The sequence below is a fragment of the Equus przewalskii genome, chromosome 5 (assembly GCF_037783145.1).
Source record: "Equus przewalskii isolate Varuska chromosome 5, EquPr2, whole genome shotgun sequence".
Classification (NCBI taxonomy): Eukaryota; Metazoa; Chordata; class Mammalia; order Perissodactyla; family Equidae; genus Equus; species Equus przewalskii.
The window spans coordinates 674,395-696,119 of record NC_091835.1 but is presented as its reverse complement, the minus strand read 5'-3'; the positions used below and the strand labels follow the sequence as shown (position 1 = coordinate 696,119).

The 21,725-nt window shown below is 36.2% G+C and overlaps 1 protein-coding gene and 1 long non-coding RNA gene across 14 annotated transcripts in view; one reads left to right on the top strand and one right to left on the bottom strand.

The window, feature by feature from the left end:
* KANSL1L (KAT8 regulatory NSL complex subunit 1 like) overlaps positions 1–21,725 on the top strand; it is a 137,346-nt gene that overhangs the window by 103,193 nt on the left and 12,428 nt on the right. For all 13 annotated transcript variants that reach the window (XM_070619818.1, XM_070619816.1, XM_070619815.1 and 10 more), the window contains 2 exons: positions 13,527–13,689; positions 15,016–15,123. In XM_070619818.1, the coding sequence (XP_070475919.1) occupies positions 13,527–13,689; positions 15,016–15,123 (271 nt within the window). The remainder of the gene's footprint in view (positions 1–13,526; positions 13,690–15,015; positions 15,124–21,725) is intronic.
* LOC139083447 (uncharacterized) lies at positions 15,215–21,625 on the bottom strand. Its single transcript, XR_011540152.1, has 2 exons — positions 20,200–21,625; positions 15,215–16,935 (listed from the first exon to the last, which is right to left on the bottom strand). It is a non-coding gene; the product is annotated as an uncharacterized lncRNA (long non-coding RNA).

Here is a 21,725-nt window from a genome sequence, read left to right as displayed (position 1 = left end):
AGCTTGTGGGCAGTTGGGTATACAAATAGTTTATATAGGATGCTAATCATACCAATATTTCTAGTTTAAGTTAGAGTAGTGATTTTATTTTATTGTAAGATTTTAGTTAGTAAACGTCAGTGTTTGAGCAAGAATAAGCCAAGAAATGCATTCAGTTATAGATCAGAGATTATGTTATATGAAACTGCTAAAAGTATAGATAGTGTGGCTGGGAGTGGGGAAAGGAGGTGGGAAAAGCCCAGAGTTTTCTTTGGTCCTGCTCCCAACCACCTTCCTTCAGATTGAGGGGTGGCAGTGGTGGTGATTGTTTCTTCCCTGTTAATACTTGCAGCCCCTGAGTACAAATTGGAAATCACCATACTATGAAGATCAAGATGTGACCTGGGCAAAATTTTTAAATAAAGGAAATGTTATTTGTAGGACCCTACTTGTCTTTTATCATCCCTTTTCCCTCATGGTGTCTCCCGTTCTCTCTGGTGTCTACTGGTCTATGTAAGCTTCCTGCTTACCCATAGTATTCTTTAAGCTCCCTAACTTCTTTCTTTCTTTTTGTCTTCTTGCCTTTGTGCAAACATAACTAGTTGGTGTTGCCTCTAGGTGACCCTGCTACTCTCTGGTAAACTGTTTACCAATAATACTGTCACTCTGAAGAATGCTATTTGAGAAGTCCTACAGAAGTAGCGAATTAAATATAAAGTAGTCACATCAGGACTATGGCAGGCTGGATGGGAAACTATTTTTAGCAGGAGAATTTTTTCACTGTTCATAAATTTTAGCATGTAATCCAAGAGCCATTTCTTATATATTTATGATAGCAGCTGTCCTAGACCTAACATATTTGCAAGTTGAGGTAAAATTTACAGTTAAGAATAAATATAAACCTTATGAAATAAGGCAGAACTATTCCTATTTTAAACTCTGTGTTCCTTTATATGTCCCCCAAGGCAAATTTGCAAAAGTGGTGGTTCCTGGTATTCAATAGTCAGTCTCATCGTTGTTATTTCATAGATTATTAAATTTTAAGGCTGTGTAGTTTATTAAAATAATCCACTTATAAAAGCTAAGGTAGGGGCTGGCCCAGTGGCACAGCAGTTAAGTTCACACGTTCCGCTTTGGTGGCCTGGGGCTCACTGGTTCAGATCCTGGGTGCAAACCTATGCACCACTTGTCAAGCCATGCTGTGTCAGGCATCCCACTTATAAAGTAGAGGAAGATGAGCATGGATGTTAGCCCAGGGCCAGTCTTCCTCAGCAAAAAAAAAAAAAAAAAAAAAGGAGGCTTATGAGGGCTAATCTTCCTCAAAAACAAAAAAGGAAAAAAAAGTCAAGGTATATATAGTAAAAATTTCATTTTAAGTTTTTCGTTTAATTTTAAAATGCGAAATTATTAGGTTTGTAAACTTTATGTGTGTGCAGGCTCCTTTTGTGAGCAAATAAGAATTTTAAAGAAAAATAAAGATGTGTTCTTAAAGAAATTTAAATTCCTGTTGGAGAAACAAGCCACAAACATGTGCAAATTAAATTTGCAACATAAGAGAGAAATATAGGGAGTCCCAGCTAATATTCTTTTCTACAGTGAGGGCAGGGAGAAGAAAAATCTGAATTGAAATGACAAATAATGACTCAAATAGAAAATAGGCTAATTCCATGGTGTAGTAAGTGTCTGATTAAATGAAGAAGAGGAGGTGACTTAAGGGCTTGAATGCATCCTTATTCTACAGGGGAGCCGACTCCTCCTCCTCCTCCATGCCACGCCCACTCCGGCTCCAGGTATCGGAGCATCTGCCCTAGACAGTGAAAGTATCCTGCTTGAGGATATCCTCACCCTGCTGCAACAATTCTCTACTCCAGGGACTTTTATAGGTTGACTCGGAGAGATAAATTTATAGCATATATAACATTGTTTCTTTGAGAAAATATGCTTTTTGTAAATTGTAGATAAAATTGGCTCTACCGAATTCTAAAGAGCCTAAAAATTCTTTCCTATGGGGAGGCAGCACATTTTAGTGGTTTCACACATGGATTTTGGAAGACACATTGTTTGGGTTGAAAACTTAGGTCTACGTCTTAATAATAGTGTGTAGTATTGTACAAATCACTCATTGCCTTGTTTTCCTCACCCCTGAAAGTAGGGCTTACCTTCATGTGGCTATCTTCAGCTGGAAGGTCAGTTGAGCTGGAAGAAAGTTAGCCTCACCTGCTCGTCCAGCAGGTAGTGCTAGCTGTTGGCCTAGGAGACTTCGTTCTCCTCATGGCCTCTTATTCTGCAATTGCTAGAATGGCTTTTTTACATGGCACTCAGGACACTGCTCTAAGAGGGCAAGGAGGATACTGTAATCCTCTTGAGGCCTACGCCCTGGCTCTTAATAACATCGTTTTCACTGCATTCTATAGGTCAAAGCAAGTCTCTTGGCCAGGATAGATTCAAGGGAGTAGAGAAATAGACTCCACCTCTAGAAGGGAGTTGCAGCAAAGGAGCATACACAAACACAAGGATGAGAGGAATATGTGACCAGTAAGCAGTCTTCCACTTGGGGTCTGCTTCGAGGGGGTGGATAACCCCAAATTAAGACATCAGCTGAATCAAGCAATGAAGAAAGGAAAAAAATAGGGCTGCCTTATAGAGTTATATTGATTTTAAATAAGATAACACATGTGAAAGGTGCTTAGCCCAATGCCTGGCGTGTAAATTCTCATCAAATGTGAATGATAATGACGATGATGATGATAATGATTCAATGATTATGACAATACTGGGGAATCAATGCTGGTTGTGGTGTAGGGAAGTAAAATGAATTAGTTTTGAAAGATGGTCTTAGTATTTTTGAACAGGACAAATTGCTCTGGGATGAGATTGGAGAAACAGAGATCAATTGAGAGGCCATTACGGTACTCCAGATGTAAGGTTATAAAGAGTAGAATGAAAGGACAGATATAAAAAAATTTGAAAGAAGAAATGACTAGTCTTTTTCACTGATTGAAGAAAATTAAAGAGAGAAAAGAAGCAGCACAACAAATTATGGTATTGCTGAGTCCACTTCGTAAAATGCCCAAGTCAAGTCGTAATAAGAACACATATCAGGGATTGAGGAGCAGTAGAACATGGCTCTCAACTTAGTGTCATCTGATTCATAATTCTCTGAACGCCATTGCGAAGTGGATGAGTGAAATAATCTTTCAGAACACAAATAATCAAACCTTAACTCATTAGCTTTCAACTTGTGGTCCTCAAGTTTATGTTTTTTCTTTCTAGCCCATTCTCCTTTATATGATGTCTTAATTCTTTCAAGCCACAAAAGAAAGATTGGTAAATATTCCCCATCTCTCTTGCCTACTGTAATTGATTGGTCGTGGCTCTTGGCTGTCTCTGAAGCTCTGTTTGAGAAAGATTTTGACATCTGGCTTGAGGAACGGAGTGCTATGGTTAATTATAAATGTTTGCCAAAAATGAGGGAAAGACTGGTAGTAAACATACTATATTATTTGCCATTCCTGTACTAAGGTGTCATTATATCAACATTAGCATGTTAAAGTAACTAGTTTACTTTCCATATTACTTAGAAGGTAATATAATAAATACATAAATGAATGCAGTGCTTTATTGTCAATAGATGACTTGCATATGAAATTTAGGAGTTGCTTAGCAAATGGGAATAATAGTCTTTAGTTCCGTAAAAATCTTAGGGAGGGGCTGGCCCCATGGCTGAGTGGTTAAATTTGTGCACCCTGCTTCGGTGGCCCTGGATTCGCCAGTTGGACTCTGGGCGCAGACCTACACACCACTCATCTAGCTATACTGTGGTGGCATCCCACATAGAAGAACTGGAACGACCTACAACTAGGATATACAACTAGGTACTGGGGCTTTGGGGAGAAAAAAAAAAAAGAAGATTGGCAACAGATGTTAGCTCAAGGCCAATCTTCCCCTCCAAAAAAAACATAGCTTAAAAAAGAAAAAACCACATATATCTAATAAAACTTAAAAAAAAATATCTTAGGGAAACTAAGCCAGGGCTAGTTTGCATACTGCTTAATAATATTTATCCAAAAACATCTTTGTTAAAATTTTAAATCTTGTGATAGCTTTGTTCATTTTCATATAGATTTTGGCAGAAGAACCTCAAAGTGTAAGTTAGCTGATCTTTTTTAGCCATTTAAAACATTTCTAAGGAATGAAACATTTTATTCATTATTTCATTAAAAGTGGGGTTTTTTGGCCCACAACACCCAGTCTTATTATTCTTACGCTGCTTTATTAGTTATCCTCTTCTTCTTGCCTTTCCTCTAGAAGGGCTGTGTATATGAAGGATGTGGATATGTAACTGGTTCCTCTTGGACCTGCTTTTGCTGTCTCACGTAAATTCTGGCATGTCATGTTTTGATTTTCATTTGTCTCCAGGTATTTTTTTATTTCTCCTTTGATTTCTTCATTGACCCAGTCATTGTTCAGTAGCATTTTGTTTAATCTCCACATTTTTGTGGCTTTTCTGGTTTTCTCCCTGTAGTTGATTTCTAGTTTCATACCTCCGTGGTCAGAAAAGATGCATGGTATTATTTTGATCTTCTTAAATTTATTGAAACTTGTTTTGTGGCCTAATATGTGATCAATCCTGGAGAATGTTCCATGTGCATTTGAAAAGAATATATATTCTGTGGTTTTTGGATGGAATGTTCTATATATATCCACTAAGTCTGTCTGGACAGATGTGTCGTTTAAGGCCAGTGTTTCCTTATTGATCTTCTGTTTGGATGAGCTATCCATTGGTGTAAGTGGAGAGTTAAAGTCCCCTACTATTACTGTGTTACTGTCTATTTCTCCTTTTATGTCTGTTAATAATTGTAAAGCAATAATTTATTGGGGTGAAATTCATGTTACATATGATTAACCATTTTAAAGCAAACAATTCAGTGGCATTTAGTACATTTATAATATTGTGCAACCACCATCTCTATCTCATTCCAAAAAGTTTTCATGAGTCCAAAGTAAAATTCCTTACCTGTTAAGCACTTTCTTCCCATTGCCCCAAATCTGCAGCCCCTAGCAACCACCAGTCTCTCTGCATGGATTTATCTATTCTGTATGTTTCTTATAAGTTGAATCATACAGTATGTGACCTTTTGTATCTGACTTTTTTTATTTAGCATAATGTTTTTGAGGTTCATCCAGATTGTGCACATGTCAGTATTTCATTCTTCTTTTATGGCTGAATAATATTCCATTGTATGTATTTACCACAATTTGTTTATCCTTTCATTCATTGATGGACGTTTGGGCTGTTTCCATTTGTTGACTATTGCAAATAGTGCTGTTACATGTGTGTACATGTACTTGTTTGAATATGTATTTTCAATTTGGGGGGATACACCTACTAGTGGAATTGCAGGGTCATGTGGTAATTCTATGTTTAACTTTTTGAGGAACCACCAAATTGTTTTCCACAGTGGCTGAACTATTTTACTTTCCCACCAGCAATGTTTGAGGTTCCCAGATTGTCTACAAAATTTGTTATTCCTCAACACTTTTATTTTCTGGGTTTTTTTTCTTATAGTCATCCTGGTGATTGTGAAGTTGTACCTCACTGTGGTTTTGATTTGCATTTCCCTAATGGCTAATGATGCTGAGCATATCTTCATGTGTTTGTTGGCCATTTGTATATCTTTGGAGAAAGTCTATTCAAGTTGTCCACTTTTTAAATGAGTTGTTTGCCTTTTTGTTGTTGACATGTAAGAGTATACATTTTAGATACTAGACCCTTATCAGATACATGATTTGTTCAGTATTTTCTCCCATTCTGTAAATTCTCTTTTTATTTTCTTGATAATGTCTTTTGATGTACAAAGGTTTTTCATTTTGATGAAGTCCAATTTCTTTTGATTTTGTGCTTTTGGTGTCATATCTAAGACTCCATTGCTTCATCCAAGATAATGAAGATTTACCCCTATGTTTTCTTCTAAAATATTTATGGTTTTAAGCTCTTATATTTAGGTAATTGAACCATTTTAAGTTAATTGTTATATATAGGGTTAGGTAGAAGTCTGCCTTCATTCTGTTGCTTCCTAATTGTGGATATCCAGTGGCAGATAATCATTTGTTGATGAGCGTATTTTTTTGCCCATTGAATGGTCCTGGCACTCCTGTTAAATCAGTTGGCCATAGAGGTATGGATTTAGTTCTGGAGTCTCAATTCTATTCCATTCATCTATATGTCTATCCATATGCCAGGAAACAATATTTTGATTACTGTAGATTTATAGTAAGTTTTGAAATCAAGGTGAGTCTTCCAACTTTGTTCTTCTTTTTCAAGATTTTTTTGGCTATCTAGGATTCCTTGCAATTCCGTATGAATTTGAAGATTGGCTTTTTCATTTTTGCCAAATTGCTGTTGGAATTTTGATAGGGATTGTGTTGAATGTGTAGATCACTATGGGTAGTGTTGTCAGTATTGAGGAATAAGTCTTCCAATCCCTGCACATGGGATGTCTTTTCACTTATTTATGTCCTCTTTAATTTCTTTTAGCAATGTTATATAGTTTTCAGTGTTCAAGTCTTTTATCTCCATGGTTAAATTTATTTCTAGTTATTTTATTCGTTTGGGTGCTATTGGAAATGCAATTATTTTTTTTTCTTTTTCATTTCTTCCTTTTTTGTTTTTTTTGGGGGTGAGGAAGATTTGCCCTGAGCTAACATGTGTGCCAGTCTTCCTCTATTTTTGTATATGGGATACCACCACAGCATGGCTTGATGAGCAGTGTGTAGGTCCATGCCTGGGATCCAAACTCACAAACCCCAGGCCACCAACACAGAGCATGTGAACTTAACCACTGTGCTACTGGGCTGGCCCCTGCAATTGTTTTCTTAATATCCTTTTTGAGTTGTTCTTTGCTGATGTATAGATACACATCTGATTTTTGTTTGTTGATCTTGTACCCTGTAATTTTGCTGAATTCGTTTAATAGCTGTAGTAACCTGATTGTGGGTTCTTTGTGAGAGTAGAGAAAAGCAGCAGATTTGGCTTTGGCTGCTGGCATGTTTATTTATTTAATTATTTTATCTTAAAGAGGCAGTAAAGTATTTCTGATTTTATTTAGAAGCTTCAAAAGATTAAAACAGGCTTCCCATTGTTGTAGCTGGCTTTTTCCAATTGCATATGTAAATATACCAGTTTGGGTGAACTGAAACTGCCCAATGTAAGTATTTCAATTTTTACTAACTTTTATCTTAGTTTTTCAACATTTATACTTTTAATTATAACTTATATTAGAATTCCATTAACAAGTTTTGGTGTTACAATATTGTCTTTGGAAAGCATTCCAAGTTAGACATAACATTTATTCCCAAAGCAAACATCCAGGCAAAGTTGACATAACCTCTTCATATAATATTAGCTTAAACACTTTAATTTTTATAGTCTTATCAACCTGAGTAGCCTAACTGTTGCCCCAGACACTTGCTGGTCAGGTTTCTCACTCTGATTTCTGCCTCTTGATCTTTTAAATTTTTCAAACTGTGGTGAATAGAACAGGTTTGTCTGATGTACTTTAATGTTGGGGGGCCAATAGGGGGATCCTTTTAGCTCATCCAACCTTAGATAGTGTTTTATTAAAACCTTCATTTTAACTTTATTCATGTCTGTTCGATTTATCCCATTTTTCTTTTTAATAACTAGCTAAAGATTTTCATCCTGTTGGGATGAGTCCTGTGACTCTTCCCTTTCTGATTTCTCTTTGTTAACTTAATGTTTTCATTAGCATCTGTAAGACCATGAGAAGAAGCTGAGACCCCAAGTTTGATTAAATTTTTAAGACTAGTCATTGTATTTTCCTTTTAATACGTACCAATAAAACAGCTGTTTATCATGAGAGCTCTCTAAAAAGTTTCCCAACTTAAGGATCCATTGTTTGGTCATTTTTTTCTCTGGAGTCTAAAGAATATTGTGGCACGTGGTATTACAAAAGAAAATCATCCCTCTTTAGACATTGCCTTATAGCTATAGGTCAACCAGTCAGCCAGTTTCTCCCAAGGGGCTCTTAGGTAGAATAGATGCAGCACCTCCATGTTAACACTTTTAAAAGGAAAGACAAATAAACAACAAATATCCAACAAGCACACTTTCCGAAAAACCCTCGGCCACAAACAGAAGCCAAAACAAAGACTAAAACCAAAACCAAAGTGGTTCCAGTCCCAGCTTAGTCCGTGTCCTACACTCATGGGCCACCCAAGAAATGAAGACCCACTATGCAGATCTTCCCAAATGAGCAAGGACAAGGGACCTCGGTCTGCACACTTGGGGCCTTACCAAAATCTGGCCAGGGCGTCACGACTTCAAAACAAATGGAGCCCAGGGGGCTGCCAGGTACCCATTATTTTTGGCCAGTCTTGTTGGAAAAGGTTAACTAACATAAAGACAAAAAAAAAAAAAACTACCAGCTACTTACAAGAGATGTCTTGCTAAGCCCTGAACCTAGTTTCCTCCACCACCAAAGCAAAAGCGCCGTGGGCCAACGACGTCTGGCTAGCAGCCAGTCGCTTGGGGCTGTCCCTGAGACAAGGGGCTCAGGCAGCTGCAGGACAACTTCCAGGAGAGGCCTTTAGCCAGAGGCCGGTGTGCCACAGGCGAGACATTCCCCTGGGACATGGTCTCATCTGGGTCACCAAATTGATATCAAACCTGAAGTGAGTTCTCTCACCCGTTGTGTAGCAAGCCAATCTCTGACACCGAGTGTAGTGGAAGAAAGTAGGACTTCATTATTGCACAGCGCTGAGCAAGGAAAAAGGGCAACTAATGCTGAAATCCCAAACTCTCTGAAAAGCTAAAAGGAGGGGTTTTTATTTGGGGTTTTAGGTAGGGGAGGGGAAGCATATGGCCTTGCTGGTCAGGGCTTTCCCACCAGCCTGGGTGTGGCCTTGAGGCTACTTACAGAGAAGAGGGAGCCCATGATGTTGCTGGTCAGCAGCTTTCCCTCCAGCCTGTATCTCTTTGCAGGGAGGAGATAATGAATCCAGGTGCTTGTCCTTGGCTGTGTCTGTCTCCATGGCAGATAGTGGATTCTGGAGCCAGGAAGCCAGGGAGTAAGCAGGGAAAGAGTGCTTTGGTTTTAACTCCACATATGCTGGGTTTAATGTCAGGGAACAGTATCAGGGTCAGTATCAAGTTAAGGATGTACATTGTAATCTCTAGGGAAACCACTAAAAGAAAAGTAAAAGAATGTATAAATATCACTTAACAGAGTGGAAAAATATAACAAAATATTTTATTAATCCTAAAGAAAGCAAGATAGGAATCAATGAAATTAAAAAAACATACATATACAATAACTTTCGATAAACATCATAGAAAATAAATCCAATTGTTGGTTCTTCAAAAAGGTTAATAAAATTGATCAGCCCCTAGCAAGATTCCTCAAGAAGAATCCCAGTTTGGTTTTACATTTAAAAATCTGTTAATGTAATTCACCACATAAATAGATTAAAGAAGAAACGCCATATAATCAATTCAATAGGTTCACAAAAAGCATATGATTAAACTCAACATTAATATATTTAAAAAACACTTTTGGCAAACTAGGAATATATTCTGATAAAGAATATACCAAAAAAAAATCCTACAATCATTCTTAATCCACATCATTCTTAATTCTGAGAAATTAAAAGCATTTCCTTTTTAATCAGAAACAAAACTATCTCATTTGACCATTTCTATTCATTATTGAACTGGTGAGCCCATCTAGTACGGTTGAAACACCCTAAATAATAGTGAATAAAGGTTTTAGGGTTGAATAAAAGAAGCTAAACTGTCATTATTTGTAGATAAAGTGTTTGGATAATGAAAAACTAAAAGAAACTATTAGAATAACGTTTAGCAAAGTTGTGAGACATGTTCAATATATAAAACTCAATTGTAGTTTTAAATTCCTCTTACAATTGAAACAATAAATAGTAAACTACCTAGGAATACATCTAACAAAATAGGTGAAGACTTTTAGAGCAGAAAATTATAAAGTGTTTTTGAAAGAAATTAAAGATAATCTAAATAAATGAAAAGATACGCTATATTCATGAACTGGATGATCTTTAATCATGATAACTATGAAAAATCTCCCAACTGATTTACAGATTCAGTGTATTTTCAAACAAAATCTATAGGTTTTTGGTGAAAATTAAGCTGTTTTTAAAATTTATACGTAAGAGTGAAAGCCAAGAATAGCCAAGACACCCCTGAGGAACGAGGTGGAAAAAGTTGCACTATCACATGTCAAGACATATTCAATGTTGTAGTAATTAAGACGTTGGTTATTAGCATAGACACAAATGGCACAACATCAGAGATCCCTGAAACAGTCCCAGACATGTATGGAATGTGGTATATCACAGGTAGCATTGTAGATCAGTTTGGGGAGAATGAACTAACTGTTCAGTAAAAGGTGTTAGGTCAATTGGTGATTCATACAGGGAAAAAAAATGAGATTGGATCCCTACCTCACATTATATAAAAAAATAGATTTCAAGGAAAGACCTAAATGCAAAAGGCAAATCTTAAAACTCTTAGGAAAAAAAATGGAAGAATATCGTTATGACTTAAGAGGAGGGAAGAATTTCCTCATCAAGATACAAAAAAGTGCAAACTATATAGAAAGGAAACATTTACGTTAAGAACTTCTGTGGATCAAAAGACATCACAAAGAAAGTGAAAAGGGAAACTCAGGGAGCAATATATAGCACCTGCAAGGATTTGTAACTTTCTAGAGTATATAAAGAGAAACTTAAAAATCAACAAGACATGCTAATAGAAAATCGTCAAAACATGTATTTCCCAAAAGAAGGAAACATGAATGGCCAGTTACAGGTATGAAAAGGTGATCAACGTAAATAGTAAACAGAACAATGCAAATTTTAACCAAGGAAATGATAAAATTCATAGCAGTTACTCCTGGAATCGTGAGAGAAAAATATGATTAAGGAATCACATTGTGTTAGTTAAGATATGAGTTTAGCTGCATTTGACAGAAACCTCAAAGAGTGACGTAAACAAGATGTCGGTTTATTTCCTCGTCTTGGAGCAGATGGAAGACCCTCTAGATGTGACAACCTCGCTGTCCTCGGCTCTCTAGACCAGGCTCCTCCTGCCTTTCTGTTTGATCTTTTGAGCACTGTCCTCATCCACGTGGTTACTGCACCTCAGCAGCAACGCTGTGTTTCAGGTATCAAGAGGAGCAGAGGAATAAGTGACCTTCTTACGGCCACTTCCTGGAGGTTCCACACATAATTTCTCTTCATGGTCTTCTGGCTAGAATTCAGTAATTTTTAGATGCAAGGAGGCCTGAGAAATGTACCCAGCTGAAAGTCAGGAGTTCTAAAACAGGGAGAAGAGACCACAGATAGTTGGGGGGAAGCAGCAATCGCTGCCACAGGCTCACATGGGCAGGGTAGGAGGAGAAGGCATCGGAGGTATCAGTGTTTCTGTTTCTCAAAGAAGGGTGGTGAGTATAGGTGTTTCTTAAGAATAATTTTATACCTTCCCTATAAAATATATATTCTTTTGTTTATATGAAATGTTTCATTATTTAAGTTAAATCAGTGGATACTTTTCGGTCTTTATTTTGCTTGAATCTCTTGCAACATATCATATTGTTGCTCACACCCTCTAGACATTTGGATTTTTATTGGCAAGAATCTCCTGCTTTTTCTCTTATTTCTCCATCCATTCCTTTTCAGCCTCCTGGGCTTCACTTTCTCTGCAGGGGGAAAAAAGGCCTTTTCCTAGATGTCCCTCACTTGTCTCCATAATTATTTAGGATAGTTTCAAATTGGCTAATGGGTTTCCTGGACTTGGAAAAATTGCAAGAGAAAACTAATTATATGGTAAATATTCAGATTTTATCACCTTTTATTCATAATACTCTAGCCGTATATGGGACAGGGGAGGTTAGCACAATATTTTCTTTGTAATTTCAAATAAATAGTCTTTATACCAAAAGAACAAATAATTCTAGAGTGAGTCAAAAGTACCAGTGCATCTTGTACAGGTAAGAAAGAGCAACTATTCCCATAAATATGTACATATAACATCATTAGAATAAATCTTGGAAATGACTCACATTCTTGTAATCGTGTATTCACATATCATATCTTTTTATAAAAACTCATCAACTTACTTAACCATCCAGAATAATTACCACATTTCCCAGTCATCCTTGCAGCTAAGTATGACTGTCTGACCTAAGTGTTGGCCAATGGCATGTAAACAGAAGTCATTACTTGCTAAATTTTAGTGTATGTTAACAGAGAGTATTTCTTTTTTCTGATAGGAAGAAATAGTCTCAGGCATACATATACATTTGAAATGTTTTATCACATGATTTTTTTTTGAAAGCAAATAAGGTAAAATTCAGTTGGTCAGCATTCCAGTTTCAACTATATGTCAGGGACTGTGTCTGTTCTGGGAATAGAGGATTGTACAAATTACAGTCCAACGTTCAAGGAGCGAACAGTCCAGAGGAACTCTAATTGAAGGCCATGGTAGAGAGAGGTATGCCCTAAGTGCTGTGGAAGCTCAGAGAAAAAGCCAAAGTTAGCCAGGAAACTCAGACTCAGGAAAGTTGACAAGCCTAATGTAAGTTTATAAAATAAAAATGTTTAAAAATAGCATCTGAAGATCTCAGTTATTATAAGCATTTTAGATATCTGTTACATTAAAAAACTAAAATCAGTCCTAATGTTATTGTAGGGGGTAGAAGTGAGAGTGAGGGAAGGAATACAAGTGAACTCTATTAATTTTTGAAATATTTTATCGATTTCATAGATTTTTTCTATACTAATTTTATAACCAGAAAAAAAATTTTTTTAATCCAGCATGTAAACAGAATATGATTTTTTTTAAATGTTGCAACCCAGCTTTTTTGATTTAGCAACATGGTTTTCTTGAGATTCCTGGACTCAAATCATAACTTTATCTTAAGAAACTCAATCACTTAACATATTGCATGTTTCGTCATATCTTTTTGATGTTTTCTTTTAAGTTATGTGGAACAGAATCACAGCACTTCACTGTTACTCCAGTGTAGATATTGTCTGGCATTAGAATTTAGGCAGAGACTCCAGATGCGTTCATTAGTTCTAACAGGTTGCAAGAAGGAAAAGATTATACACCGTTCTTAATCTTAACATCGTACCTGTCCATCATCACTTACAGTTCTCGCCATCTAGTGTGTAACCATTTCTTTTGACGCAAAGTTCCTCAAACTCATTTCTCTTTATTGTGATTTTATAAGATGGCAGAAAGACCCATTTTCATAGACATTGCCCTTCACTTTGAAAAACTGAAAAGTGGGTAGTCACATCTCATCATGCTCACAGCCTTCAGGAGCTCCTCTCACTCGCACTATGTTGTTTTGAAGCTCTTTCTCCAAGCCGACTTACTAAGCCAGGACTTCTTTCTGGTGTCATTCAGATACTGTACTTATGTTACTCTCTCTGATTCAGTTTTCAAGCAAAAATGAAGTCTTTAAATGATTTTTTTTCTCTTGTAGACTTTGCCTTCAAAAGAAACGTTTTTAAATACTACGCAAATGCCTTGCCTGCAGTCAGCTTCAACTTGGAGTAGCTGTGGACACAATTCAAAGTCTCAGATATTAAAAGAACATGTGTCAGAGTTAGATTCTTCTTTTCATTCTGTCCTATCGTTACCATCAGGTAAGCTTCCTTATCAAAAATTTCTAAGTAACTCTGGATATTTTCTATGGTGAAATCTAATCCTATAATTATAGGGAATCTAATAAAATTTTATTTTATCAGTTGTTTTGTCACTGGATATTAGAACTAAACAGTTTCCGTAGAATTAATCTAGTCACATGCTGAGTTAATGTTCTATCTTTGCAAGTTGATTCTTTAATTCCTCGGAGACCATTTTGATTTACATTGGGAAATAACTAGCTTTTGATTTTTTTTTTTTCTTAAAAGATTGGCACCGGAGCTAACAACTGTTGCCGATCTTCTTTTTTTCTGCTTTTTCTCCCTAAATCCCCCTAGTACATAGTTGTATATTTTTTAGTTGTGGGTCCTTCTAGTTGTGGCATGTGGGATGCCGCCTCAGCATGGCCTGATGAACGGTGCCATGTCTGCGCCCACGATCTGAACCAGTGAAACCCTGGGCCGCTGAAGCAGAGCGTGCAAACTTAACCACTTGGCCATGGGGCCGGCCCTGATCTTCTTTTGGGTGTTAAATTTTTAGCATTTTAGTGTTAACATGGTTGAGCTTATGGAAATATTTCTCAGTAAGTCAATGTTCCTTTTCTAATGTGTTTTGCTTTTTAAGTTGATTTTGCTTTTACATTGATTGAAGGAAAAAAACTAATTAATAAATGTGAAGCACATCTACTTTGTTACTTAGCTTCTCTTTTGGTTGTGAGAGTACAGAATGTAAACAGCAAATTGAGCATCGAAGTCTCTATTCAAAGGAAGAGAGCATTTGTCAATAGGTTTTAATCTTTGTAAAGTAGATTCATTTTGTGATTCATAATATTAGTAAAGTAAGGGATTGTGAAACGATATTTTCATAAAAGGTTGCATCTGAATTATAGTGGTTTCTCCTCAAGTAATTAAAACCATGTAATTCTATCATTTGGAACCCTCATTAATTCGAATGCAGTTTGTGGGGGTGTGGTGGAATGGACTTGGAGTCAGCCAGGTTTGGTTGGATGTTTTTCTTAAACTCTTGGGTACATTTGTTTCATCTGTGAATATTTATTAACATTTGTAATTTTGTTCATCTTCTGTACTGTTTTAGTTTATGAAGTTGTTCATCATTAGCTTTTATTTACTACATATGACCAGCAATTTCGAAAATACTGCTACTGATATGCTTGGAAACAGCATTTTGCCACTTCTGATAGTTCTGACTTTTTAAGCTTTTGCTTATTTTTCTAAGTTTATGTGCTATTTATAGAAATTAAGCAATCGTAATATTAGAGTCTGTGGAGAGTGGTGCTCACTGAAAGTACTTTTACTTGATTTTTCCAGATGTGCCTCTTCATTTTCATTTTGAAACACTGTTTAAAAAGACTGAAGTAAAAGGAGATCTTGCAGAAAATAAATTTGTAGGAGACTGTATCATATCTCCATCACCTGGTATGTCATTGACAAATCTTGTACTTATATACCGTTTACATCTTTCATATACTATTTTTGCTTTCTAAGGAAATAAAATTCAACAAAGGAATAAATGTAAATCCTTAATTTTTAATATTCATGTTTTAAAAATCACACCACACACAAATAGAAAAATTTACAGGAGTAATCCTAAAATAAATGTGTGATACTTATTGAATGAAAATTATGAAATGTTATTGATAAATTAATAGAAATTTAAATAAACATGGAGAAACAGCATTCCTGGATGGTAAGATTAATAAAGATATTAATTCTTCCTGTTGGTTTACATATTTAATGCAATGTAGCTTCAAGTTGTAATAGAATTTGGTTAACTTAACAAAACAATTCTTAAGCCCATTGGGATGAATAAAAAGGAGACTGTAAAAGGAATTGCTAGAAAAAATCTTGAGAGAATCTAGCCTAACCACATATGGAAACATGACAAAAATCTCTTGGTGTAGATTCTGTTTTGCTTACATTTAGGAAAATGGATCCATGATGAGGCGGAGACAAAGCTTATTTATTATATAAGGGAAGAATTGTAAATCAATAAGAAAGTGGAGAACTAGTCAATAAACAGTATTGTTAGTATTTGAGGGTAGAGTTTCACACTTATTTCATATCATGTATCAGAATAAATTCTAGTTGGTTCCATGAATTTTACATAAAACACTAAAATTACAAAAAACTTGAAGATTTATAATGAAACATTTATGAGTACTCTGAATGGGAGTGTGGGGACATTGTCTATGCTTGGAAGCAATCAGAAGAAGACAGAAAAACATCAACATATTTTGACTATGTGCAAAGCTAAAATCTTCTCAACATCAAAAAGTCATACATTTCCAGATGAAATAATCATCTACCTCAAAAATTCAAGAATTACCTGAATGCCTGTTAGAACTGGAGTCCTGAAAGGTAGGAGATTTTAAAATACATTTATGAAAATCAGTAGCTTAAATAAATGCCAGTAATAACCAGTTAGAATATGTAAAAGACTAAATTATCCTAGACATACTGATAATGAAAATATGAAATATCTAAGATTAAACTTCAGGGACCTACATGAGGAAAACTTCAAAAGTTTACTGAGGAACATGAGGGTGTGCCTACATGGAGAGAAATACCCTGTTCCTGTCAGAAGATAGCATTGTGACTTAAGATGTCAATTTTCCCCAAATTAATTTATAATGTAATTCTAATCAGAATCTAATCAGAATCACATATTCTTCTTTTGGAACAAAGTTATTCTTAAGTTTATCTCAGAGAGAAAGTTAAATAGCCAATAAAATTTTTAAAAGATCAATAAGATGTCAGATATCATCTGTATCTTTGTATATTTGTATTTATAAATATGTATATTTATAAATATACATAAGTATGTATCTATGTATATTTATAAAGCTGTAACTATTAAAGTGTTGTGGTACTGATGGAAGCCAGAGTAAGGGAACTAATCAAAGCCTAGCGATAGACCCAAGGGCTCATTATATGATAAAGGTGGTATTTCCTATCAGTGTGGAAAGGATGGCCTGATCAGTAAATTGTGCCAACAAACAGTTCTTACGAAGCATTCCTTACACGCCAGCACTGGCCAAAAGGCTTTATATTTGTTAATTACTTTAATCTGCACAACCCTATAAGGTAGGTATTATTATTATGTTTCTCCTTGACTGACTTCCCCCAATCACAGTTGAGCCAGGATTCAAATCCAACCAGTCTGGCTCAGAGTCCATGCTTTAAACAACCAGGTTTCTTCCGTAATCAGTGGCATTAAATAATGACTTTCTGGAAAAAAATAAAATAAAATGAGATCTCTGCCTCATAGAGCACATTAAAACAAATGTAAGATGGATGAAAATTAAAATACATTCCAAATGATTAAAGAGTGAAATCTTAAAAATATCTTCAAAGAATTAGAAGGAAAACCAGGTGTATTTAATGATAAGGGAAACGATAATAGCTAACATTCACTGAGCGCTTGTGTGCCAGACACTGTGCTAAATATTTACTGTTTTTTCCGATTACATTAAGAAGTTTAAACATTATAATCAATTCTGGCAAGACTATGTAGTGAAAACAGGACCGTCAAAGATTTCAGGTAGCATTAAGAATTGATAGAAGTCTCTTGGGAAGTACTCTGAAACGCATGACAAGGCCTTTAAACTACGTGTTTTTTAAATAAACTCATTGAGGAAAAAACTGCATTTATTTCCTCACAATGAATGTTTACTAAACTGTTGGTTCTCTATTCTGATCCAGCAATCCATTTCCAAGAACCTAGTCTAATCCTAAATATGCAACCGCCTTGATGCACAGATATATTCATCTTAATGTTATTTGTAATCGTGAAAAACTGGGAGCAAGTTGAAGAGCACAATAGGGATGTGGTTGACTGTTTACCACAGTGGAATACATAGCTTTTATTATGTAAGTTCATGTAAAGGTGGGAAATCAGAGAATGTTAAATTATATAAAAACAAAGTTTTCCTTCTACATATGGTATATTTATGACTATGTACAAGTGTTTATTCTTCTGTCGACCAAATGCAACCCTTTTTGGGATCTGATTTGAACAACTCAGCTGTATACACACAAACACAGTTTTTGAACAACCAGAGAAATGTGAACATGGACTGGCTGTTGGGTACTAATGAACTGTTAATTTTGTTAGCTGTAGTAATGGTGTGGTTGCATAAATACACACACACACACTTGACCTGTTTGTTAGAGTCAAGGTGACACATATGGAGATGACAAGATAGGGTGTATGCGATTGGCTGTAAAATACTCAGCAAAAAGCAGTGGGTGGGGAGATGAAACAAGATTGGTCATGAGTTTGAAATTGTTAATGCTGAATGACAGGTGCATGGGAGTTCACTATTCTAGTCTCCATTTGTGTTTGTTGAAATTTTTCCACAGTAAGAAGTTATCCAGTGGTTACTAGAGGGGAAACGGGTGATTAGGCACATGTGTGTGGTGACGAACTGTAATTAGGCTTTGGGTGGTGAACATGATGTAGTCTACACAGAATTAAAACTGTATTACAATGTACACCTGAAATTTATATAATGTTATAAACCAATGTTACCGTATTTGAATAACAACAAAAAAAAAACATTTAAAGAGAGAAAAAAAATGAAAGCACTAAGGACAAGGAAGAATTGCCTATACTTAGGGGAAAAGACTAAATAAGTACAGGAAAATATAGGTTATGTTTTTTCATGATATAATTCTCCCTGAAATTTATCCTGAGACTAAATTTTTTTAAAAAAAGAAAAAAATGTATGCACAAAGATGATTATTTTAAGAATGTCCATAATAGAAATAATATAACAATTAGGTCTAAACAGCTAAGGAACAGTTAAATGGTACTGTCTCTAATCAGAGGAATGTTAGACAAGCATCTTAAAAAATAATGAAGTTATCAGATTAAAAAATTACAATTATACATATATGCAAGTAGAAATTGTAACATTTGGAATATGAATATGAAATGTATGTACGTATGACTGAAAAGGAATATGCAAAAATGAAGTTATATGCTGTGAGATGAGTGAGGTTAGATGATTACATTTCCTCTAATGTTGGTGTTATTTATCTGACTTAAAAAATAGGGCCGGGGCTGGCCCAGTGGCGTAGTGGTTAAGTTTACACGTTCCGATTTGGCAGCCTGGAGTTTGCCAGTTCAGATCCTGGGCACGGACTTAGGCACCCATGCACTGCTTATCAAGCCATGCTGTAGCAGGCATCCTACATATAAAGGAGAGGAAGATGGGCACGGATGTTAGCTCAGGGCCAGTCTTCCTCAGCAAAAAGAGGAGGATTGGTGGCAGATGTTAGCTCTGGGCTAATTTTCCTCAAAAAATAAAAAGGGCAATGTAAATGTGTTAGACACAAAATTAATAGTTATGTATCAACAATGTAATGACATGTTAGTAATAGGAAATTAAGAGTTAGGAATGGAAGACATTTGAGTTGAATGCTGCAGTCATATTAGGCAAATCAGTGACGCATTCTTTTGTATCCCAGTCTCTGCCCTATCTTCTCATTCCATACCATTCCCAACACAGATAATTAAGCATTAATTAGTTTTCATCCTATGTAAATATCTGTCTTAAATAGCTGGTCATTAGTTTTTTATTTTTACTGTTAAAGATTTCTACAGAATTAAGTGAAACTAGAGTCCAGCATCTATTGAGCAAACTCTGCGGGCAGGCAGACTGTTAAGTGCTGAAGAATCAAGGGAGAATCACAGGAAGTCAAAGGAATTAAAATCTTACAGGGGAACAGACACACCAATAACTATTAAATGATGTGATGAGCACAGACACGATACAGGTGTTCTAAAAAGAGGGCGTGGATAATCCTGCCTAAGGGAAGGCAGAGGGAGAATGTTAAGGCTGTTGGGAAAAAGAACAAGACAAGGAACTCCAGGAAGACGATACCAACGGTAACTTTATGTACTTCATTCCAAGTTAGAGGAAGAAGAGGGAAGTGTTCCAAATCAGCTTCTCAAATGACTTGGGGAATAGCCTTAGACTCAGTAAGTGGAATAGGGTCTGACATTCTGCATTTCCAACAAGATCCCAGGTGATTCAAATATTGTTGGCCCTTATTGAATGATAAGGTTTTACAATGGTGTGATGTGTTCAGGTATACGCTTCGCCTGGGATTCATGCAGGGTAAACTGTGAAGGCGAGTAGATGGAGGTTTGTGTGCTCTGCCAGAGCTTGGACTTGATCTGTAGTGTCCGTTAGAGTTGGCAATTACAACAGCACTGCTGACTTCAGGTAAAAAGGAAGTAGGAAAAGGAGAATTGTAGAGGACTGAAGAGTGAATAGATTAATTGCAAATCATGAGAAATACCAGATAAAGCCAACTTAAGGGTCCGTACTCATCAAAATATTCAGTCATGAGAGACAAGGCAGTGGAACTGCTTCGGACACAAGACCACTTTGGAGACCTGACAAGTGAATGCGAGTGAGCAGAGTTTTCTATAAAGAATAGTATAGGAATAATTGGTGAAATTTGAATAAGGTCTACAGTTACCTAATAGTATTAATTTCTGGATTTTGACCATGTGGCTATATAAGAGAATGCACTTGTTTTTGAGATATTGGATGTATTTATTGAAACATATGGAGGTATTCAGAGTAGAGGGGCATCATGTCCGCAACTTCATTTCATCAGAGCTGAAAAAGATAAAGCAAATGTGACAAAATGTTAACATTTGGGCAATCTGAGTAAAGAGAATATAGGAGTTCTTTGCACGATTGCAGGTTTTCTTAAGTCTGAAATTATGTCAAAATAAAGTTGTTTTTTAGCGTGGCCAGGCAAAAGAATAGCACAACCCACATAAGCAAGCCAGAAATCTAGGACTCAGCCTTCACCCACACTTCATATCTAAACCAATTGTCAACACCATCTCATTTCAAATCTGCTGCTCTATCTTTTCTACCCCTTTCACAGTCCAATCTAATGATCCCTCATCTATACTGCTGAAATAGTCTAATCAATTTTTCCCTCCAATCCCTGTGATCTTTTCAAAATGCAAATCTAATTCTCACACCTGATCCCCACCTCCATTCCTTTGAAACATTTGACAGAGACAAGTCTCCAAAGAGGACCCCTAAAACTCTGCCTGCCTAGGCTGGCTGCCTTTTGGTAGTTTTTCACATCTTACTCTCCGCTACCAGCTGCTGTTCAGGTGCCAGATCCACCCTGCTCCCTGCTGCCTTGGGCCATTGGATGTACCATTCTTTCCTTCCCTTTGCCATCAGCTGCTGCTGTTCATTTGTGAAATCGATCACTTTATTTGGGGAAGCCTTTGCTAGGGCTCTCTTGCTAGTTCTCTATTATGTACTCTCATAACTTCTCTCAATAGTACTTCTCTATCACATTAGTTGCAGTTTTTAAGATAGTGCTTGTAAATTACATCAAGGGCAGGGAGTGTGGCTGTTTTTGCTCACCACTGTGACCCCGAGCTGTAACAGTGCCCAGCGTGTAACTGGCTCTCTACAAAGCTGCTGAATGAATGAATGAAAGGGAGAAAGGGAAAGCAGGAGAAATACAAGACCTGGTCAAGGTGGGGTTTTAGGATGGAATCCAGGAGAGGATTTGGGAAAGCAAAAATGGAAGGTCTGGGAGGGTGATTATAGACAGACAGGTAAGCAGAATGTGTGCAGTTAGATTCTGAATTATCATGTATTTCCTACTGTTTCAAGAGTCCATTGTAACCTTGCAAGATACAAAAGAGTAAGAATGATAAATGTAAAGAAAATTTTTGAGTAAAACTCAATAAAAAGTATCACCTATGTGAAGGTTGTTTTCTTCACAAAGTTAGATGTGCTTTAAGGAGAGTGGTGAATAGCTTTTAGAAGGGTAAATTGTCTGGAATTTGCTTCAATACTCCAAAAATGTTTCCATTCAAACAAATGTAGGCACTACTGGAACCACATGTGCCAGGCACATACACATTTTAAAACCTCTCACAATTCTGGTTACCCTTTCTTAGCAATGAGTTGAGAATTACGCCTGCCATCTTATTTTCCTATTTAACATCTTTCTCCGCATTC